The sequence below is a fragment of the Colossoma macropomum genome, unplaced genomic scaffold (assembly GCF_904425465.1).
Source record: "Colossoma macropomum unplaced genomic scaffold, Colossoma_macropomum, whole genome shotgun sequence".
In the NCBI taxonomy this organism is placed as follows: Eukaryota; Metazoa; Chordata; class Actinopteri; order Characiformes; family Serrasalmidae; genus Colossoma; species Colossoma macropomum.
In genome coordinates this window covers 24,898,419-24,922,452 of record NW_023494786.1, presented here as the reverse complement: position 1 = coordinate 24,922,452, position 24,034 = coordinate 24,898,419, and the positions used below count along the sequence as shown (strand labels likewise).

Below are 24,034 nucleotides of genomic sequence, written 5' to 3'. Positions count from 1 at the left end.
TTTTTATTTCTCTTTGCCAAAATATTTATAATGATTTCTCTTTATTTTACAAAGATTTATTATTTGTTTCTCACAATATCTGTAAAGTACGGGAAAATAAGTATATCTGATCAGCATCTTATACTTTTTTCAAAGTTCCCTATTCATTTTCAATTTATCAATAACTGCCTTTCTTTATTTTTTTTTTTAACCAAAAAATTAGGGCAATATCTACATAGTATTTCTGATTCAACAAACATTTAAGCAAGATTTTTCAAAGTATTTCCTTGATTGTAAATCATTTCAACCCTTAGCTCTCTTTTGGCTTAATATGTCTTTGTTGTACATTTATGTGCATCTCGGTGCACACATCAGCTCTGTATTGTTGTGTGCTACTTTGAAAAGAGGCTATTTTATAGAATAAATCTACAGAAAAACATGTAACTACATCACCACTGTTACGTGCTCTCATAGCAGTGTGTCGTTCATAAACGAGTCGACTCTTCGAGCCGGAGATGAACGCTGTGAGCCGACTCGCACCGAAGAGCTGATTTTCTTTTTTTGGAAGTTAAGACAAAACAAATGGGTAGATCTTATGACGCTGTAGCCGAGCCGCTCCTGGATCTCCTTGGAAAATATGCTCCACCGTTAAACCTGACGTTTAGCCTACGTTACTCGTTGTTGGTTTGCCTTCAGTTTTGTCTGCCTATCTTGTGATCCTCTTGAAATGTACCCAGTGAACATGTATGCATTTGACTTATTGGATTTAAAAACAAAACAAAAAAAAAACTAGTGTCAATACTATAGATTCAAATTACAAGATAGGAAATATCGCTATGCTGCCTAATTTTGGAAACGCACCAAAAACCAAACATGACAGCGCTACCGAGTTAAGAGCCGTTTGGGAGCCGAAAGAGTCGACTCTTACTGGGGGGCTGAGCCGATTGATGTGACTCACTCACTGACTCGCAGCTGTACATGTCAGTGAGGAGGGGAGTCAGCTGTCCTCTCTGATTAATGCCTGATTAACCGCCTTCTCTCTCTCTCTCTCTCTCTCTCTCCTCTCTCTCTCTCTCTCTCTCTCTCTCTCGCGCGATCTGTCAATGAGCGTCTTTCACCACAGTTACTGTCCTCACACTCCGCGGAAACGGACACACAGCTCTCAGCCACTCCTCCACCGCCGCTCCTGTTTAATGACTTTACACGTAGCGAAAGCCGTTAACGGTCCAGTCCTCGCGCACAGCGTGCAGTGACGTTGTCCAATGAAACCCATCTTCGTAGCTTCTGAAACAAACGTTATTTTCCCGGGGGCGTTGATTTGACGCAACAGCGCTGGGAAAGACCCGGCTGCACTGTTCGACGCAAAGCATTTTGGGAGATGTTGTTTAAAAAGACTAGCGCGCTGGACACTCGTATCAGCACTACTGTTGAAATGGACTACATTTCCCATACACGCAGTACACGTCTGCTAGTTGGACGTGTACATGTACACAGAAATGTCCGTCTGCCGGTTCAGTCGTAGTTGCTGAATAGTTATCACACCAAGGTGAAGAAATGGCTGGGGAAATGTCCGCAATCGGTGAGTACTTTAGTCGGCTACCGTCTGAGGTAACTCAGGTCAAACAGGTCACTTTAGTGGTGGTTGCGAATTTCCTGGTACGTTGTAGCTAACGCGGTTAGCCGGCTAGCCTGATAACAGCTGTTACTGAATATTGCAGCACAGCAGTGTTTATAAGGCACAAATACAGCTTCACGTGGTCTAAAGGTACAGTCTTTGAACAAGGATGGTTCTTCAAGGTTCTTTATTAAAGACAGTGGTTCAATATAGAGTCACGAACGCTCAAAGAACCATGGTTAAGTGGCTCTTTGCATGGTGAAACGGTTCTTCAGATTGATGGAGAAGGTCTTCTAACTTAGCTTATATAGAACCTTTTTTATTCTGTATAACGTTAGCACCAAAAAGGTTCTTCTGTTCTTACGATGTCAAGCGTGTAACAATAGAAGAACCTTTTTTGGTGGTATATAGAACGATTTTCAAAAAGGTTATAACCATATAGTTACAACACATTCTCCATCAGTCTAGAGAACCATTTGCCTATACAAAGAACCGTTTAACCATGGTCCTTTGAGTGATTGTCTTTAGTAAAGAACCCTTGAAGAACCATATTTTAGGAGTGTAGACTTCGTGAATACACAAGTGCAACAGTCACCTTTATGGTTAGGTAATAGTACAGTTCAGTCAACATCACATCTGCTACAGATGCACCAGACTTGGACTAAACCGCAGTGCCAATGCTGATTCATCATTGGAAATCCTTTTTAGTCTTTTGATCTGAATCTGGGAAGCTGGCCCTACTTTACTTGGTTCTAAGTATTTGTGAGACACCATCACATCTTCTGCATAATATGGTTTTAGTTTAGCTCCACTTCACATGTTCTACACTAATCTGTTTTAACTTTATCAGCTATGTGTTTGTTCGTCAACTGTCATCTGTCACTCTTCTTGGTTTTAGTCTAGCTCCACATTCCATCAGCATCATTACTTGGTTTTAACTTAGTTTAGCCAAGTCACCATCACGTCTTCAACTGTTTGTAATACATACATACATACATACATACATCCAAACCGCTTATCCTTCTGGGTCGCGGCGGGGTGCTGGAGCCTATCCCAGCTGTCATTGGGCAGAATGCAGGATACACCCTGGACAGGTCGCCAGTCCATCACAGGGCCTGTTTGTAATAGGTTGGAGCTAATTAAGGTACCATTTTTCAAGTCAAATTCTTCAAATTCATTGATTGGATTTCTGTGCAGGCTCCGTTATTCTGGCTTTATTCCTGGCTGGCTATCTCGGACAACAGTATCTGCCTCCTCCTAAACCCAGGGTGATTGGGCTAGATCTCGGGACCACATTTTGCTCAGTGGGAGCGTTCCAGCCGGGAACAGGAGAGGTGGAGGTCATCGCAGACGATAGGGGTCGAAAAAGCATCCCAAGCGTGGTGTCCTTCACTGCCACTGGCATTTATGCTGGACATGAAGGCCAGGAATTATCTGACATCAATCCACAAAACACGATTTACGATGCCAAGAGATTTATAGGAAAGACTTTTGACCAGGAGACTTTGGACCAAGAGAGTGCACGTTACCCATTCAAGGTAATGTTCTTTAATAACTGCATGTGTCTTAAACCTCACTCTCTACTTTCCTTGGCTTTCTGTTTTCTTTTTCAAGCACACATGAAGAGAACTCACGCAGGCCTTCTTTATTATACTTGTATTTTTTTTTTTTACAGGTAATGCTTAACAACGGAAGTGCAGAGTTTTTGGTGTCTACGAACGGTACTTTCACAGTGAGCCCAGAGTTCATCGGATCTCGCCTTCTGTTGAAATTGAAGAAGATGGCAGAGCAGCATCTGGGAGTTTCCATTGAGAAGGCGGTTATATCTGTGCCTGCAGAGTTTGATGAAATGCAGAGAAACTACACGATCAGAGCTGCCAACCTGGCTGGTCAGTCTGCCAATAAATCACTTGCTTCATTCATTTGCTATTTAAAACAATTGATTAGACCTTAATGCTTTCAATCAGGAATTGCTGTAGCTGGTAGGCTGTTTTTGTTTATGCAACATCAGGAATTTCCAGCAAAAAATAGTGCTGTAGAACCACTGGGTGCTGTGGGATCCACTAAAATCCCACACTTGCTATTTAGTGGGATCCACTAAAATCCCACACTTGCTATTATTAGGCACAAAGATTGCAGCGCTACTGTTCTGACAGATCCTGATTGTTTTTTTATGTATTTATTTTTTTCCAATTTCAACATGTAAAATCTAAATGATACATGCTGTAAGTAATGTAGAGTCATTACCAAAATGGAAGTTCAAATACCTGTGACTGTTTTTGTTTAATAGTAGTTAATCTCTGTCTTTAAACAGGGTTGGACATCTTAAGGGTTATCAATGAGCCCACAGCGGCAGCGATGGCCTATGGGCTGCATAAAGTGGATGTGTTTAATGTACTTGTGGTGGACCTGGGAGGAGGGACACTGGATGTATCTCTGCTTAACAAGCAGGGTGGCATGTTTCTTACCAGAGCCATGGCAGGTAAGAATATAGAAACAAAAATATGTATTCTGCTTATGAACCATTGTTTTTGGAGACAGATTCAGACTTTGTCGTTGTTCCCTTTAACGCGTTAAAATTTGCCCCAGAGTAGTTGGTGTGTGGGTGTGTCCATGTTGGTCATAGTAAAATGGATTAGTATGTGGAACTGGATATTTCTGTGTGCTACCATGTTTCCTATGACTACATAAAAGAAATATCATGCTGTCTTTGTTGTGGATGCTCTGTGGTGGTTTCTGAATAAGTGTGCACACACATTCAGAACAGAATTCATTTCGCCAAGAGCTTATGATTAATATCACAAACTACCAAATTAAATAAATTAAACGTCCCACATCAGGCAAAACTGAACTTTTTATGAAGATTTGAAATAAGAGCGTTTGATATAATATGCAAACTAGTTCTAAACTGTACAATTCACTCACCAGTCCATACGGTCCATATATGGAAAGTAATCTGCAAAACAGCCCTTTGAATTTTTTGTTTTAGTGATGTCAAGGTTTACATATCAAAATAAATGCAACAACAGCATGAAGAAATCAAGTTTTTTAAAGGAATAAAAGACAGAAATAGCCTTTTTTGCCTCTGAATTAAAGATAAGACAGCAGTGATTGATGCTTAGTAATGGCTCTTCTAACGCTGTCCTCTAACGCTTCTAACCCTCTTTATACAATTGACATTGATCATGAATGCAGCATATACAAATGACCACATCGTCTCTCATTGTCCTAACAGCTTCTAAAAACACTGCAACATCTTGTAAATGTTTTCTTCTACACAACTTGACCTCTCTGTCCTCGTATCTATAGGTAATAACAAGTTGGGAGGACAAGACTTCAGCCAGCGTTTGTTCCAGTACACCAGCGAGCGGGTGCGCCAGCAGTACGGAGTGGCCCCCACGCTGAAGGAGGATGTCCATCGGCTCCGACAGGCCGTGGAGACAGCCAAGCTCAGACTGACTGTGGAGCCCCACGTGTCCCTCAAAGTTCCTCTCCATCTGCAGATCACAGGAGCCGAGGGTCTGCAGGAGAAGCAGGTTATGTTCCAGGCCGAGCTGACCCGCGAACTCTTTGAAGACCTTAATGCAGACCTCTTCCAGAAGATTCTTGCTCCCATTGAGACTGTTCTGGTAGAGGGACGTCTAGATAAGGACGAGATTGATGAAATTGTTCTAGTAGGGGGCTCCACGAGGATCCCCCGCATTCGTCAGATTATCAGCCAGTACTTTGGCAAGGAGCCAAACACGTCTGTGGACCCTGACCTGGCTGTGGTGACTGGAGTGGCCCTCCAGGCGGGCATCATGGGAGGGGCCTGGCCGCTGCAGGTCAGCGCCATTGAGATTCCAAACAGGGATCTGCGTAAGACGAACTTCAGCTGAGAACAAAGTGAAGCTGTGGTTGTTACTGGATCATTGGTCAGATACCTGTGCCCACGCAACAAGCTTAGCAAATGGCTAAAATACGTTTCTTAGTTTTGCTTCCTCAAATGCATTTGTTTTGCGGTAAGTGCTCGAAAGCTGTGGCAGTATGCAGCTATAATTATAAATTATTGCGGATGTGGCAGTAGCATGTAGCAGTTTGGGCTCTTGAAACTACTACATTCTGAATTTGAGTCAAAAATACTTCCCCCATGTTTATGTGGACATTTATATTGCACTAGTCTTACAAAGTACATTGACAAAATGTTGTACTGGTTACTCAGCAAACAGTCCTCCTCTAGCAATTAAAGCATACTTAAAGTAGAACCTGGCAAGCTTTGAATCCCAGTTTATCAGATCTGTCAGATGGTCTGTTTACTTTTCGGTGCAGCTGAACATGCAAATCACATTGCAGTGACAGATTTCAGAAGTGGGGGGTGTAGTTTTGAGAGAACAAGAGCTGCACAATGTTGTTGGTAGGATTTGTACTTTTTAAAAATCTATGATTGGACCTTGACGACTCATGGAGGGCCCTGGAAGAGATGCCCAGCCTCTGGCTATAAGGACCAACTGCTTTGGTAAAAATGTGGCATTTCCTACAGGAAAAGGAGTCTGGAGACCCTCTGCAGATCACGCTTATATGCTGTGGCAAGTTGCGATGCATTTTGCTTTCAGAGCGCTGGAGCAAGGCGTAAAAGCGTCACCCGCGGTGTTGCCAAGGCTAATCTTTTTTTGTAAATTGGAAGGGGACCTGTTGATGTCCTTCTGCTAATATTAGCTGGACTGAAACTGTACAAATGAAATGTGACCAATTTGTTCTTCAGCTATTTATTTATTTATTTTTTCTGTGTTGTCTTTTTTTTTTTTATAATTTTGCTTGTGCCTTTTAGAAACTGTTGTCGTTTTATTTGTACAAAACTGACTAATAGTGATGGTACGGCTTTTTGCTAATTAGTTAAAAGGGAGTTATTGTATTTGTGGAATATTTCCACCTGCCAACTGTGCAGTGAGCGCTTGTATTCATAGAACAGACAAACTACTGATCCACTCAACTGTTGAAATACGATGAATTTTAAACCTGAAAAGAAAACTCAAACAAAAATGCGGGGAAAGTGAGTGCATTTTCAAACTATCAAAGGTTGAAACTGAACTATGTAAATTCTTGCATTCTTAAGTACTCCAGTCAGTGTAAACATACTGATACTGAGATGTAGGATAATATTTTTTATATAGATCATGTTTACTGTATTGCAATACATGCCATCCATTCCCACTTATTTGTAATGTATTTACCACTTTCAACTGAATTACACTTAGAATAATAAAGAAAATGCTCTACTTTGTTACACTGGTTAGAGGAACAGTGGGATATACGATGCTGCAAGTTTATTTAAGTTTTCAAAATCTACAGCAAATGAAAAAAAATATGGGAACATATATATATTTTTGTATAGAAACATATAAGAGCCCCATTATCCTTGATTTTGATTTGTCCCCCTGAGGCCGACTTATAGTGTTTGTTTGGGTTTTATGTACCAAAAACAGTCGGAAGTGTTGCATGACCGTTTCCTATCCTCTCTTTATCCCTAAGATTTAAACAGGCTGTTTTTGATACTGTGCCTTTAAGATATAATGTTTGTAAGTGATTCTGTTCTGATTGGATGTTCTATATTGTGCCTCATTCAAAAAGCAGTCCCTAAAACTTTAGCATTAATAGGCTTATATGTGAAAGGACTGCTGAGTGAACAGAAACTTTAACAGTATTGACATACTACAGCAATCCTTTATTTAAAAAAAAATGAAGAAAAGTTGTTTTTAAATGATATGTGCCCTTAAGAGCTTATGCATATTAATTACATGTGCCCAGGTTTGAAGGAGTATAAAATCTGTGAACCTACAATATATTCTTCTATTAAGAATACTTTCTGGGCCTAGGTCTCCTTAATGTACCATTTCCAAATAACTAAATGGGGCCTTTTCACCTTTTTCTGCAGCTTTGCACATGAAATTGTAACAACAAAAACAGTTGTCAAGATTTTTTATTGATTGACATCCGACATACAAAATAAAAACATGACGTAGCACTGTTTGTTCAGAGTCTCTTGTGTGTCATTGAAAGCATTTATATTATTAACGAACTGTTTCATATAACATTATGACCTTGGTCCTAGGGTTATGACCACTGCTCTACTGGTCAGTCCCACAGGACACCTTTCATAGTTCATAGACTCCTCAAAGCACATGAATTACAATGATCACATGACAATATTCCACACTATACAATATATAAATATCATTTTTGATTCTAGGCCAGTACATGAGTTCAAGTAGTATTGCACACAGCACTGAAACTCAACTCCAGTTTCACTGCATTCAGTGTCTAACTACTCATTAAAGCAAACACTCTTTTTACGGCAACCCTCCATTTACGATTTACAGTAAAGAGAAGATTGTATCATGCATGCTTCTCACATCCTCAGCTTTATTTTTCTTGTATATTAAAAAAAAAGCTGTTCTTTTATTTCTGAAAGGCATAAAACAGCACTATAAAAAGTCGGTTTATTCTTTAAAATGGAAAATGACAAGAGGGGCACATATGAAAACGTCCAACGAATAGTCACGTCATGTAAATAGTACACACAAAGGAGAAAGGCAGGCACTCTGTAAACACGCTTAGAGATTTGTTAGTTGCTTCAGCCCTAACAGAAGGCAGTATACTGTTAAAATCATGCCCAAGTAAAACCTACAGACACAGTTTTCTCTACAAATACTCCTCGGTTCCTGGCTATTGGACACTGTCTTTAAGGGAGAGTTCATTAAGATACCCCGTTTTATTACAGGCATGCGCTTGCGGTCAGAAGCAAACAATGGACGTTCCAGCCACCCTGAGCACTGAGGGGGGCAGAGGCCACAGATTTGGTAAAACATTTGAGGCTTACTCCTCATTTACCTAGCTACTTCATTACAAGCAATTTAACAGTTAAAAAAGAAACCTCTATACAGAATATACACAAATGTTCCTTCAGCAATACAGTAGAATCGCTAAAGCAATACATTACAATTCAGTAGCTCGCAGGATAACACCGAAAATGCAACTGGGTGCACGGAAGAGAAAGGAAAAAGCAGTAAAATCAAAAGTAAACAAGTCGGACATTTCATCCAAGTTGTGTATTGTTTTTTTAAGCAGACACTCTGGAGAGTCCATGGGGTCAGTTAATGCCTTGATTGTAGTAGTCAAACCCATTTTCCTCATTGCTGACCCCATTGCTTACCTCTGTAGATACAAATAATGAAATGGGTTGAAACATTAATATATAATTTCTGTTTTAAATATTTTTTAATGCCATATATCAGATCTGTGTGTAGTAAATCATTTTCATTTCACTATTTGCTATTTTATTTTAATGCATTTCATTAAATACACAAACCACCTATACATTTGTTGTCCATCATGGCGTGTACCTTGTATGAAGTATAAAAAAACAACACTTCTTATAAAAAAAATTCATATTAACAAACAAGATCAAACTCAGTTTAGTGATTTCAGTCTCTAATACTTAAACATTGATGACATTCTCAATATCTTAGAACTCCCCTCTGAGCTCCATATTGGAGGTTTTCAGCCCAGTCCTCAGGGACCACTGGTCAGTCCACATTTTCATTGCACTTCAGTTTTTAATCCCTTGAATCCTGGCCTTATGGTTCAGTTACAAAGTCTTATTATACAAATATAGGCCACAGTGGTACATGGGCTGTCTGATGCTAAAATGGCCAAAACTATGGAAGATACGGAATGGACGGAAAGATTTGGAGTGGATCTCGTAAAGGAGTGCTTTCGAAATTCCGTCAGTTACGTGTGTGTGTGCACATGCTTCTGTCCTCAGTTTTTAATCAGTCCGATGGGAAACTAAGTTTTTCAATTAGCTGTCTGCTCTAAGCCTTTAAGAACAAGATGCAGCCACTGAATTGTTCATGGCATTTTAAAGGTTTTTCAGTGAGATATTCTCGTGTTTACTGCTCATGATGTTTCACGTGGGTCTGTTTTTTTGACAATCGCCTGCCCCTGTGCATAATGCAAAAACTACAACCTGTGGTTGGTCATTGTGCAGGTCAGTCGAACGGCTCCTTCCTGTCAAAGTAGGCGGTTCTCGGCCACGTTGAGGGACAAAACCCACAAGACTCTCAGACTACTCATAAAAACATGATTGGCTGGAAGGTCCCTGAGAAATGGACTGAAAACCACTACCACTGTACTAAGGTACAGTATATTTACAATACTTCATATACTCACCATTAACAAGCCAGTGTTAGCATGTCTATCAAGACGAAAGCCATTTATGAGCTACGATTGAAGGTGGAGGATGCCAGCGGTGGATGGAGAGGAGGAGAGATGGAGGGCAGCAGGCAGTGAGAGGCAGGGAGAGGGAGGGATGGAATGGGATGAGATGACATGAGACAGTGGAAGGATCACACCCAGGGTTAAGCTGCTACTGCGGCTGACCTTTAGAACATGTCAGAACCACTCAGAGAATCATGCAAACATTATGAGACACACATACACACAATTCAGCCACTGAAATTGTGTGGGGGAGCAAAAATACACACGATAAATATGAATAAATAATAAAAAAATAAGACATTTTAAAGGCCAAAGCAAATCGATCCAACAAACACCAATAAACACCAACATTCTAATGTCAGAAGTTACTTCAGAATATTAAAAAGAACAGATAAACCAAATGAACCAGGGACATTGCCAACCAGTGGCCAGGGATGGTCAGTGCTACCCTCACATGAAGCCGCCATAAGTGGCCATAAGTCTGAACACCCCAGTTTAACAAGGTGAGACAGTCAGCCATCATAAAATAAAGCCGTCATGAGAGTAAAGTTCTCCTACCTACCGTGTGTGACTGGTTACACTTTACGGTGAAAATCTGCCATGAGGGCAGTCACCAACCAGCTGTAAGAGTCTGATCAAACTGCACCTGATAATTAGTGTTTCTTGGTGTGTTGGCTACTGTTTCCTGAGCAAACAGGCTAATCAACAATGGTCAAAATATTAAAAATAGTCTCGTGCTTCTTTGTTTATTGAGCTAGCTTTGGGTTCCTATGTTGGAAAATCACATAAATAAGTCTATCCATCATTTTACTTTTTTTTCTTTTGGTTCTGTTGGGGGTCACATTACTGTAACTGAAGATAAACAATGTTAATCAGGAAATAGATTTGGAATGTTATGGAATGTAATGGATCACTTTCAGTTGTTCTGGAGTAAAAACTATTTAAAATGTGGTTAACCAGTTACCCAAGTAATGGTATTATTTTTCATTACTATGCACATCAGTTCTATACAAATATCACATCAACAAAGTTTTATCTTTTTTCAGCAATAACTGGGTGCAATGGTTTATTCCTCTGCAAATTATGCACAAAATTATGTACAGTAAATTCAATTAACAACATAACAATACAATAATAACACAGGCCTAATATGCATACAGATGAACATTATTAACTGCTCTTTAAGCCCCCATAAAATCACCTGGCCACCCAAATGAAAATGTGCTGGCCACGTCCCTGGTGTGAACTGGGGAGAACATTCTAGAACCATATAAATGGCAGAGAACATTCTAGAACAAAGCAATTGAGAGAAGATTCAAGAGCTGTGTGAAGAGAATTTAGTAGACATTCTAGATGCTGTGAATGGGGCAGAACATTCTAGTACACTGGATGAAGAAGAATGCTCTAGAACAGTCTGAGTGGGGGGAGACTGTGCTAGAACAGCATGAATAGAGGATAACATTCTAAAGTCTCCCATCAATCACACACAGGCGCGGCACATCAACCAAACGTTTGGAACTGTTGGTGTTTAATTTTTTTATTTTTTTAATGCTTGTTGGTGTTCGCTGGCTCAGTGTGCTCTGGCTTTAAAATGTACTAAAAGCAGCACTGTCAGACTCTTACCGGAGAAGATGAGTTTCTCCTTCATGATGTTGACATCTCGGCTGGACCTCCTGACAGCAGCGCTTAGCATGATCTGTTCCGGGTTGTAGCTGCGCATACCACTCATCCTCCACCTACAGTGACACACACATACAAAACTGAGTAAGACTACAAAAGATAAAGTATTTTGCACAGTTAACATTATATATGCTATGTGGAGAGTTCACAGAATTAACTTCATTGTGTGCACACTTCAAAACAAATCTCTTAGAAAAAAAACATTTTTTTCAAAGCTTACAGTTCAGACTGAATGCAAAATAGCAAAGGATCTAAATGCACCTTTTCAAGCAGGTTTTGCAATGTAGATGTTCCATAGATTCTGATTAAGCTGAGTCTTGGATTAGATTGTTGCGTCGGTGGTGTTTCACCACTAAAAATCCTTTTTTTGTTAAGGTTTAGGACTAATCTTGGTCTGGCAAACCTACTGTTAGGGTTTAAACTGAGGCTAAAATTCATAATGTAGAGATCAACACAGACACTGCTCAGTAATTAGAGCTCACCTCTACATTTTGTTCACCACTGCATTTGTTCACATTAGTCCTGTTACTACAAGCAATTAACAGTTCATAATATTAAAACATCATAGCCTAATGGTTAATTAATGATCTTGCACCCATTTTGCTGTTCTGGTCAGGAAAGCACTCAGTTTAACTGAAACGTTCTGCTGATATTAACAGTAAATCATTGGTAGCATGCTGAGTCTCCATTCGTCCTTCACTGGAGAGTCAGGGCGGAGGCCAGGCAGGGCTGTGACTTGGTGCTATAAATAACTGTCTTCTACTGCAGGTTCCGCTGCTTATAATCCGCAGTCACCATTCATCTCAGACATGCCGTCTCTCTACCATGAGAAATTTACATCTCAACTGAAGCAAGAGCTACTAAAATAAAAAGCTCTCTGTATAGGAAGCTGTGAATAATCTTGTCAGTCACTATGTTAAAGGCTGTAAAGGCTCAATACCACCTTCTAGAGGACATAAGACAGGGCTGGGCAAGACTTGCTGCCAGTTCTCTTTAACAAAATTCTGCTCAAAGAATTTATTAAGCAAAGGTTTAGCGCATAGTTAATACGTCAGGTGTGATGTTGAGAGGTGATGTTAAGGCAGAGTAAATCTAAAACATAAGGGGGTCTGAATTTCCAATTACTGGTAGTGAAAGAGAGAGAGTTACAGGGTGTTACTAGAGAGTTTAGGTACTGTGCGAAAGTCAAAGACCACCATTCACTTATTTAATTTCCAGTAAGAACAGCCAGTAAGTACAAGTTATTCATTCTTCAGGAGATACTTCTGAGGAGATTAAACCTCAGATAGACCATGTGCATAATGAAGGACAAAGTCAAAGGAAAATAAATGGGGGAAAAAAAAACTGGAGTTCAAAAAATGATTGAAAGATGATGGGACTCCTTACAACTGTGCAAGACCTAGTAGACCACCAAAACAGTCCCAATCAGATAAACAGCACTCAAAGCTTTCATCTTTGAGAGAGAGGAGAAAATCACTCTTGATTCAGATCTGAAAAATCTGAAAAAGGTGTTTCTGTCCATCCTTCCACCGTGAGAAGACAACTCAACACTATGAGTCTGAAAGGATGTGTAGCTGTAAAGAAGCTCTTACTGAGAAAAGAAAACAGACAAAAAACATCTACAAATGAAACAAAGAACCTTCTGGTGTTCACTGCACAACAGAGTGACCACTCCAGAGTCCAGACCTGAACATCACTGAATGTGTTTGAGATTACTCGGATCGTGAAAAACACAAAATGCAGCCAACTACTAAGACTGAATTTGGTAGGATGGACAAACATCGCTGCAGATTTCTTTGAAAGAAGCTGTAATAAAAGAATACGGTGGACATTAAATATTGAAAAAAATGATATATTCAGTTGTTGAGGCTTCTGTGTTTTCTGTTAAATATATGTTTTCTCCTTTTTACATGACACTGAAAAATTAGTAGCTTGTACTGGAAATTAAATAAATGAAGTGGTCTTGTAGAGGAAATCAGACACAGAAAGATAGACAGATAGATAGACAGACAGACAGACGGACAGAAACAGACAATTATAAATAGACAGATAGATAGATAGATAGATAGATAGATAGACAGACAGACAGACAGACAGGCAGACAGATAGATAGACAGACAGACAGATAGACAATTATAGATAGATAGATTGACAGACAGACAGACAGACAGATAGATAGATAGATAGATAGATAGATAGATAGATAGAAAGATGGACAGATAGAAAGATGGACAGACAGACAGAGATAGACAATTATAGATAGACAGACAGACAGACAGACAGACAGATAGATAGATAGATAAACATAGGTAGGAGAACAGATGAAAAAGATGCGCACTAGCATAGCAGAATGGGTCTGTAGAAGTGACCCAGTTACCTGATCACGTGATAGCTGAGAGATGCCAGAATGCAGCAGAGAAGAGGAGCATGCACATCAGGCAGAAGGAGGAAGAAAGGTACAAAGGGTACAAAGATAACAGAGTAAAAGGGAGAGAATCAAGAGGTCAGTTCAGAAGCAGAAGCTGGTCACTATGGCAAGCGCAGCAAACTTAGCACTAACCAGAGAGCAGGTATTAAAAAAATCCCACAAGAGTACAGCCCCCACATGATGGTGGTGGTCTTCTTGAAACAGACACAGAGAAAACAATGCCACATTCCCTGCCCATTCTTTCATTTTTAAAATAAAAAAAAATGTTTGACTTCATTCCTCAGAGTGTCCCTTTCCCTTGCAAATCCTTATTGTGTTCCTTCTTCTCATTTACTTTTCTTCTTCTATGCTTTAGCAGCACTAAAAGTATTTAATTATACAGTGCACACAGAGTTAATACATTTCTGTACTGAAAATTATCAGTCAGGGCTGCAACTGTATATTACAGATCCCTTCCACAGTCCTTTTCTGGGAATTCCACAATAAAAGAGTCATCATGATTTAGCCCACAGGAAACCAGCAAAAGTATCCATCTCCACAGACAGGCATAATAACATTTTCAGTTGCTAAGGGACTACAATTCATTTGGAATGAACTCAATGTCGCCCTCAGTGGCCAAGAGGGTGTTATTTATAATATATTACTGTATCTCTAGAGTTTACATCTTAATATGTTGTAAGTTCAGTTCAGTTGTACAAGTAAATAGGACTGCTTTTCCTGTAGGTTACTAGATTTCAGTTTGTAGACAAACCTTAGTTTTCCATATAAATTATAAACAAAAAAACAACAAATTTTGCAATTTTGTAAACTTGCAATAACTGACTAGAGGGGGAATGACTGTGAATGAACTTTAATCTGGCTTGACAAAGCCTTTGGTATGAAATCCCAGGTGACTGCTAAGGTGTTATGTATATGCTATGTTATCTCAGGCAGTTGCTAAGGTGATGCTAGGTTGTTGCTACATTGTTGCTAGGTCAATGCTATCTTATCCCAGCTGGTCGCCAAGGTGTTTCTAGGGCATTGCTATGGCATCCCGGGTAGTTGCTAAGGTGTTGCTATCTTATCCTAGCTGGTCACCAAGGTGTTTCTAGGGCATTGCTATGGCATCCTGGGTAGTTGCTAAGGTGCTGCTAGGCTGTTGCTATGGTGTTGCTAGGTCAATGCTATCTTATCCTAGCTGGTCACCATGGTGTTTCTAGGGCATTGCTATGGTATCCCAGGTAGTTGCTAAGCTGATGCAATGGTGTCCCACGTGGTTTGCTAACGTGTATGTATTTATGAGCTAGTATGCATGTGAGTCTGTATGTAATGTCTATGAAGGGCAGTGTGAAAGATGTTCTATGTGACATCACTTATAGAAGTTAGACTGGAATTTTCTCAACTTTCTCATTCACTTCCTATAGAAAAAATGTGTTTGAGAGAACAATGTACAAAAACCATACATGTGATCAGTCCCAAAGGTACAAGTGCATTATTCTCGTATAGCTTCTAAGATGCCGCAAAGTTTTGTGGTTCTAGCTCAAAATTTGCATTGTACAAAAAAGCATAGAGTAATAAAATGAAAAACAGTAAGTTGGCTTTGCCAATTCAATTAGATCTAATAACTTCTCTATATATAAACATCACTCTCTGCAGCCAATCTGATTTAAATCTGTAATCTTACATTACTGTTGCTGTCACATCACTGCATCAGAGAAATTGTCTATGTGCATGTGCATACATGATGGACAAACAGACAGAGGAAGAGAGGGATACAGCAATACAACTGACTCACAACACCTAGTTCAGTAAAACTGCTGATGAGGCACACATAGGAGTTTTGGTGCAAAAGACAAGCAGATGCTCATAATTTATTTATTCTCATAGCTCAGCACAGTTCTTTGTCTCCAACCAGCGCAACCTGTATCTCTTCCTTATGGGACCATTACATAGTCCCCACAATAAAATTATAAGACAAACATTCGAGCTGAGGAAGCTCTTACTTCTGGAATATGAAAATCCCCAGCACTAAAGCGAAGGAGACAAGATCCGTGGCCACCCAAATCAGACAGTACTCATCTGGACTCTGCAACAACAAAAACAGCATTTTTAAAGACCAGACACTAGATGTCACTGTAACACAAAAGAACAATCGTGGCATGTAGATGATTTTAACATTGACAGTTAAGTACTTCTACAGTAAGAAGGAAATATTTCTCACTGGAAGATGGGACTGGTCCCGATAGTTGGATTCTTTAAAGTGATTTTTTGAGGAAGCGCACTGTTAATCATAGAGATATTTTACCAAAAGCCTGACTATAACTGTATTTTTTGTTGTCAAATTAAGCCCTTAAACCATAAGGGCACGTATGCTCCTTTGAAAACTATATAAATTTCATATTAGTATATAGAATTAACAAATAGTCATTTGTAGTTGTTACTAAATAATAAGTCTTAAGATCAATAACTAAACAATAAGCCTAGAGTTCAAGGGGTAAATAAAAAGTAATGTGTTTACTCATGTTGACAATAAAAGGCTACAAAATCTTCAGTGTGCACCTCTGAGCTTGTGCCTATTTGCTGACGCTAGCAGTGTGGAGACATGAGCTGTAGAGAGCAGATGCAGTGTCTCACCATTAGCCAAAGGGGAGACAGCACTTTTTTGAGGACCTGCGGGGCCTCAGAGGAGACGGACTGCACTCCGCTGCACCACAGCAGAGAGTACAGCCACGGCTCATTCACAGTGTACAGAGTCATGCTCACGTTACCAGCTGCGTACGTCCTGTGAAAAATACACACACACACATATGCACGCATAAACGTCTCGTTATACACAGAGAGCTCCAAGATAGTAATTCGATTTAATACGATGCTGTGGTGCCTCACTACAGTACATTTTCCATACAGAAAAAATAAGGAGTGCCTGACATTCTGCCTTATGTTATTACACTAACCTTTCCATTTTAAGTTTATTAGAGCATGTAACATTATACAAGTACAGTATTTGATAGTAATGCATCAGCAACAAGCTAATTTATTAGCCCCGAGATAATATATGCTTACAAGCAGCCTGCTTTCTCCTCAGACTCAATTATGAGGTATAGTCGAAGCCATATTTCTTAGAGAGGACATGGTCTACCCTCATTACGGGTTTGCTTGTTTAATGTCTATTATACTTCATGTCATATAAGCAGTATTAAAGTGAGAACATTGTTTGCTCTAGTCTGTTGAATGTATTGTTCAGAGCCCATGCAAACTGTGTTGAGAAGCTCATGTTGATACAATATGCTGTACTGTTACACTTCCTACAAGAATTCTACTGCATTAAAGAGGAATTACCTTGATTTTTCAACATTTCTGCCTAATTCAATTGTGGATACGTTAACAAAGGCAGAGCAGATTAATGTAAAATAGCTGATTGTAGAGAAATACAGATCCAGAAACTCAAATTCAGATTTCTCAGAGTGCTGGCGAGAGGAAGCAGGGCTCGCAATGCCTATGACACAAATGTAGTCATTTTTATTTGCTAGTCAGTGCATGTCTTCTGAGCTAAGAGTGAAATAGTGGTGAATTAGAAAACTAAGTTTTCTATTTTGCACGTACATCTCCACCATGAATTTTACATAAAATTTTGGTCAAACGCTTTTCAGAAAACAATGTCTTAAGCATCCAGCACCATATCTATGACCATTTCATGTAATAACTTTATGCATTGTAGCTTTTAGAGGCATTGAGCTCTTCAAATGTCTGGTTCCTATCACTAACTCCGTGAATAGTTTTGTCTAGGCAAGTATCTTTAAAATGGAGCACTTTACATTAAACTACTCTGAATGACTTTGCAAACATCTTATTGTTGGAATTATGCAGAGAATTTGAATCAAAAATCAATGGAAATCCCTTTTAACTTAATAAAAACATACAGGCTGTAACTAAGGCTGTCACTATTACTCAGGTAGAATCACGAGCAGCTCTCTGCTCCCTATTTGGTGCACTGCACGGGCCAGGAAACAACAGCTTCTACACTCAAATAGAGCACTAAATGTTATAAAGGGGGTTGCACAGCTTATGGCTGAATATAAATGGGTTTCTATTCTGTTCTACCATTTCCATTTAGAAAAATTACTAAAATATACCCCCTAAATGAACTGGCAATGATTGGTTTCAAACTTATACAATGACACTGCATGGTTTAGATTTTTCTATTGGTCTCCCTTACAGAAAGAAACCTTTTTTCTTGTTTATTTAAAGTTTTTTTTTGGTCTGTGAAGCTAGTCCTAGCTATAATGCATATTCATTATCAGGTTCCTACTTGGAGAGGCTTCAATATCTTCTTCCTAACAGTATGCTGCATGCAGGCAACTGTGCTGCCTAGTACAGATTCAAAATCTCTGTCATGAACCAGAAATGCGTCATTGAGTTACTCTTGTTCTGTCAGGCTGAGACAGGCATGCAGTGATATAATGTCAAAGATGTTGTGCAGTGGACAAAATATCTGATTAGCAGTGCCTAATATGGCTTCTATAACACGTTGCTATTATGTATGTAGAGGGCTGTGGCTCACTGCACATCTCGAACAGTCGCCTGGTTGTAGCGCAGCAGGAGTCTACTGATGCCTTTCTGACGGAGAGTCTCCAGTGGCTGCTTCTTTGTGGAGATTTGTTGGAAACCTGGTGCCTTCTGCCTGACCACCTCCCTATCCCAGTCCACACTCCACACCACCTGCAAATTTCTCATATTAACATGCTTTTCACCACAAGGGGGCACTGTTGTACAAAGCCAAGCTTATAAATCTGTTCCATGAACATCTCACAAACTTTTGAGAAAAAAAAAAAACACACCATTTTTTCCAAATTGCTGTGTAATTCAATTGCAGACACTTAAACAAATCAATTCAGAGTGGTTCGGTGTAAAATGGTTAATTGCAGAGAAATGTACTGACTTAGGTTTCTTTACATTGGTGGCGATGGTAACCAAGGTCACTGTCTACAGCGCAAATATAGGCATTTTTTACTATCCCAAACATCTAGCCAAACTGCGTATGTCTCCTAGTGGAAAAAAAAATCCTTGGGGACTATTTGGACTTAAAACGCCCTGCATGTATTACACTCTGTCTTGAATGTTTTGTAAACTAAGTTTTAGGTCAAAACCTTATTTTAAAAACTATTGCAAAACAATGTCTCATCATGAATCAGGCAGCATTTTCATAACCGTTTCATGCATTATCTTTCGGTGAGGGTTCATTTAGAGGCATTAAACTCTTTGCATGTCTGGTTCCCATCACCACCACTGTAAACATTTCTGACTCAGTAAGTTTCTCAAGAATGAAGCACTTCACATCAAACCAATCAGAATGACTTTCATCTTAACTATTCAATTACCAGACGTATTAAGATGGATGCCTGAAACGTCTAGCATCTAGTAACATCTAAAATGATGAGGTTTTCTATCCCCACTCACCAGGTGCTGAGGAATGCCTGAGCTCAGCACGGTGGCCAGTGTAAGGTTGACCCAGCTCAGGTGGTGGGGATGATCAGGTGGAGGTCTGCGTAAGGTGAACAGGGCTGAGAGGTTTGTGTGGGCGGCTAGCTGTAGCATCTGCTCCAGACTGCACACGGTCTGATTCCCCACCAGCCAGCGCTCCCGCTCTGACATGTACTGCACTGTCCAGTACGGGTCATCCTGCATTCAGCACAAACCAATGTCATCAAATCCAGCACCGTCAACAAGGTCAATGGACAGAGTGAAGGGACACAGCACCTCCACACTTTTTTCCCCTGGGTTCACCCCATCACCACATGTGTAATATAAATGTGTAGGGGTTGAACGGTGTGAAGTTATTGAAAATGTGTTATTTTATATGTTCTTCACAGAAAATGAGCAAAGGTCAAGGAATCTGAGGTTGAAATAATAATAAATCACATCATTTCTTATTTTGGTAAACACTGAAAATGAGTCCCACAGACCTGAACACCATAAAAGGGTTAAGTAACTTGTTTTAAGTTCAGAGAATTATTAATGCTCAATGATCAGAGTGGGGTATAAACTATGAACAGACGGTGTCTCTTCAGTGATGTACTCTGTAAAAACTATTATAAATTTTTATAAAATAATACAGAGTGTCTAAGATTTTTGGCTTTCAGCAATAAACTGTAAGCATATAGCAATATGTGTGATCATAAAACACATGTTCTGTTAATTTGAGGGAAGCTTTTACAAAAAATAAATGAAATAAAAATTTACATTTATTTCACACAGTTACTGAATAATTTGCCTTACGATTTGGTCATGTAAATTCAGATGGACATACCAAAATATACCCTGGAGAATTGTTTAAAGGCAATCAGCTTTCTTAAACTATTTGAGTTGATGTTACTCATCAGGTTTTATGCTGTACCTTCAGAAACCACAGGCCAGCATTGAGAGAACGCAGATCAGTCCAGTTGAAAAATGAGGCGTCCTCATACTGCCTCTCTGGAAAGGCTCTACTAACGTCCGTAGTCCTCCGCAGGGTGCGGTCCTTCATCAGGAAGGGCACTCCATCTAGGCTAGAGCCAATGCACAATTAAACTGACCTGCATGGTATTATGTATCTCATCCTGACATTAACATAGGAACATACACTATATTAAAAGGCCAGTGAAGAGACATTATGTGCGATATGAATGATTTCAATAAAATCAGTAATGCAGGGATTACTTTTAAAAGTTCATGTGTTAATAATGAGTTAACACAATGGCTTTTTTCTTTTTCTTCACAGTTTAACCCTTCAGCCTACTGCTAGTTCTACCATGGAGTCCAGCTGCTCTTTCCTAAAGTCCAGCTGCTCTTTTTTGTTTGGCACGCTGTTGCTGTGATTCTGTGTCTGTAATCCTCTTGTTCAAATACAGCTTTTGAATGCTAAGTTCCACTGACGGCTCTCTTGATGAAAAAAGTTATTTCCAGCTCCTGCCATGTAGTGAATTTGTTTATCAGCATCTTTGGCAGACTGCACTGCAAACTAACTAAAGCAACAGCAAAGCTGAAAGCTACAGCTTCCCTTAAAACAAGATATAGGTCACGGTTTGAGAGCAAGATGCTACAATCCCAGAGGAGTCTAGCCACTGTTCTTTTCACCGGAACGTTGATGAAAACTGAAAAATATGTTCACATGATTATCATGTTTAGCCTGTCATCAGGTTACTGAAAGTACTTTTGATAATTTAGTAACATTTTTTTTTTATCATATGAACATAATGTCACTGAGTTATTGACATTTTAATGAAGCTTATTCTGACTGTGACAAAACACTGTTTTAGGGTCACATTTGGGCAAATAAGACAAATATAATCACCCCTGATTATCTACAAAAAAGAATGTGATTAATTGCATTTAACTGTCAAACTCACTATCATTTTACAGCCCTAGAAATAACACATTGCATTATCTGAATTAACATATTATTAAAAATAGTGCAAATATGAATTAGTGTTCTCCAATATGTTCAGAAAAGCCAACCCACTGAATAACATTAATGCCTTTTGTTCACCCTTATACAGAGGCCTACAGGGTGCGTCCTGGGTCCGTACTTGCTGGCCAAAAGGGTCCTGTTTGTCATCATGCTTAATTATTCAGCCCAGAGGAGGGCATGGAGCAGTCAGGCCAACATGTCACCACCACTCTCATCTCCCCCACTCATTCATCATGGCTTAGGGCGTGTCTGCACATATGCACATAAAGGATGTGCATGATTTTGTGCATACCAGAGCTGCATAATACATTGTTTACTAATCATTACTGTGCTATACTGTGATATTGTGCCCTTGCAGTACTGCTATTGTTGAAGCTACAATAAAAGAGCAAAAAAAAACAATGAAAAAGCTTTTCAGTGCGTGCTTTGATCACCCTGACCAATCCCAGTTCTAAACGAGCATTTTTGGGATGTAACGTAATTCAACAAAAGTCAATTACAACATAAAATAATGCAGGTCTTTAACCATGTCGTGCTATTAATTCATCACTGCACATTCACTATATTTGCAAGTAGGCCTCTCATGATAAGTAACCGCTGTAAATAACTGTGATTAAAAATGTCCTTTTTTGTTGTTGTTAATTGTATGCAAACATTAAAGCATAAACCACAAGTGGCCAGATTGGCTTATTAGCTTGCAGTATGTAGCAATATAATCACAATGTTAGTTTTCTATCCATAGTCCATCGACATAAGAACAAGAACCCACACTCTCTTGGGTGCACTCATACTCTCTCTGTAGCTTCTTAAGATTCAGCTCCTCCCTCCTCATCCTCTGATCCATCATCTAGGCATGACTAACCCACCTCCCAGTGACGGACAATGAGCTCACAGACACAAACCTATGCACACCTACTCACCCCACCCCGGCGAGTCTGCATACTGTATTGATCTGTCCTTAAAGCCGGGAAGAGGGAGTGAATAAGTGAAAGAACAAATGAATAAATACCTGATGGCCACCTCAGCCTCCAGCCCGCTCACATTCATCTGCAATGCCTTCCGGAATGAGAGCAGCGTGTTCTCTGGAGCCAGCTGATGACAGGAAGCAAAAAAAGACACAGAGGAACATTAACCTTCAGTCATTCATCCAGATGAAGGAACATCACGCGCTGGGTGCACTTAGACAAAACAGAGAAAAAGAAGGAAATAAAAAGGTACAAAAAAAGTAAAAGAAAAAAGTTTCTTTTCTTGCAAGAGTGAATTTTCTGGGGTGCACAATATCAATTATATATATATATATATATATATATATGATATATTATTCGCCAATCAGTTGAAACGTAATTATTAACCCTACATTGGTCACTAGAGCTGGGTTTTCCATTGCTTTTAACTCAAATGGAGCACAAACCCACACACAAACATCAGATGTTTAATTCCCTTTCCCTAGCCCCCTACAACACACATACTGCCTGCTGCAGCCCACTTTAGCTTATGTTTTTTAGCATTAATGAAAAGTTTTTAATGAGAATCACATATTAACTAGAAAGGGGATGTGAACTTTAAGTTGGCTAATAACACTTCAAGTTAAAGCAGCTGCAGAACACTGTTGATTGTTTTTGATAACTTAATTGGGTTTATATTGTAATTCCCTCCAATTGCTGTGGTGTTGCTATGAGTTCCAGTGACAGCTTGTTGTTAGGGTGTTGCTTGGTAGTTGCTAAAGTGTTGCTAGGCTGTTGTTCTGCTATTCCAGGTGGCTACTATGGTGTTGCCAGATGACTGCTAAAATGCTGCTAGGCCATTGCTATGCTATCCCAGGTGGTTGCTAAGATATTAAATTAGTCCTCTCAAGTTCTCCATCAGTTCTTTCCTAAAACAGCCATTATCACCTTTGAAGAATCGGCATCAGGTGACTTGTCCGTCTTCTCGTTACATTGCTCTATCATACAGGCCTAGTGACACTGTGATATCACAATGCAAAAATGTGACAATGCATCATGGAGAATGTTCATTATAATAATAATGCCATCTAATGTTAATGCATTGTTTAAACACCAAAGTTTGCAAACATCACTAATCAACAACTCACTCCAGCACTCCTCCTGCCGCCCTAGCACTAAAGTCATTAGTGAGCTGAGCAACAAGAATAAAATCATATTTTTTTATTTCAAATCTCATCATGAGAACATCAAACTGTGACCCCACTATCATTAATCAAATTGAATCGTGGACTGTCTTACACTTACTTTTTAATTTTATTGTGTTTTAAAATCCATTAAAAATAAAATAATAACAATCAGTTACTTGTATCAGTATCAGCCACAGCAAAGTGTTAAGTACAGGTTATCATTATCAGCCCATATATTCTATCTTAGTGCATCCTTAGTGATATTAGGTAGAGAGAGAGGGTGAGCATGAGAGAGATCTATAGATGGATGGGGGAAGGGTTGGGCTTAGAGTTCAGTTCAGCCTTTAAGGCCTTTTCCTCCCCCGAGAGATTACCAGTGCCTAAACCTCTTTCAATTATTCTGCTTTAAATCAATAACTCAGAGCAAGGAGTTCTTTCAAAGCTGAGGCAACATAGCTATGCAACTTCATGTGCAAAACAGTTCAAGCTTATGCAACGCTATGCAAGCAACAACAGGAT

The 24,034-nt window shown here is 39.5% G+C and overlaps 2 protein-coding genes across 4 annotated transcripts in view; one reads left to right on the top strand and one right to left on the bottom strand.

Annotated features, from left to right (window-relative positions):
- Positions 1 to 1,426: 1,426 nt before the first annotated feature.
- hspa13 (heat shock protein 70 family, member 13) lies at positions 1,427 to 7,600 on the top strand. Its single transcript, XM_036564726.1, has 5 exons — positions 1,427 to 1,558; positions 2,792 to 3,132; positions 3,270 to 3,483; positions 3,909 to 4,076; positions 4,904 to 7,600. Exons 1-5 carry the CDS (start codon positions 1,534 to 1,536, stop codon positions 5,470 to 5,472), a joined length of 1,317 nt encoding a protein of 438 aa, XP_036420619.1. The 5' UTR covers positions 1,427 to 1,533; the 3' UTR covers positions 5,473 to 7,600.
- The window catches only part of gdpd5b (glycerophosphodiester phosphodiesterase domain containing 5b), a 68,246-nt gene continuing 51,744 nt past the window's right edge, over positions 7,533 to 24,034 (bottom strand). Inside the window, exons 9-17 of one of the 3 annotated variants that reach the window (XM_036564701.1) lie at positions 22,394 to 22,476; positions 20,332 to 20,482; positions 19,395 to 19,616; positions 18,499 to 18,656; positions 16,572 to 16,719; positions 15,941 to 16,023; positions 13,908 to 13,922; positions 11,474 to 11,586; positions 7,533 to 8,785 (exon numbers count right to left, since the gene is read on the bottom strand). In XM_036564701.1, coding sequence (XP_036420594.1) covers positions 8,721 to 8,785; positions 11,474 to 11,586; positions 13,908 to 13,922; positions 15,941 to 16,023; positions 16,572 to 16,719; positions 18,499 to 18,656; positions 19,395 to 19,616; positions 20,332 to 20,482; positions 22,394 to 22,476 — 1,038 coding nt within the window. In that variant the 3' untranslated portion in view covers positions 7,533 to 8,720. Of the gene's footprint in view, positions 8,786 to 9,802; positions 9,854 to 11,473; positions 11,587 to 13,907; positions 13,923 to 15,940; positions 16,024 to 16,571; positions 16,720 to 18,498; positions 18,657 to 19,394; positions 19,617 to 20,331; positions 20,483 to 22,393; positions 22,477 to 24,034 lie in introns of all 3 variants that reach the window. The other 2 variants (XM_036564717.1, XM_036564711.1) reach the window with 2 other exon arrangements.

Excerpts from the sequence above, each read along its gene's own strand:
- hspa13 (XM_036564726.1), top strand. The coding sequence starts at position 1,534 with ATGGCTGGGGAAATGTCCGCAATCG. Across the intron at positions 3,484-3,908 it reads CAGAGCTGCCAACCTGGCTG|GGTTGGACATCTTAAGGGTT; the intron begins GTCAGTCTGCCA and ends GTCTTTAAACAG. Across the intron at positions 4,077-4,903 it reads TCTTACCAGAGCCATGGCAG|GTAATAACAAGTTGGGAGGA; the intron begins GTAAGAATATAG and ends TCGTATCTATAG.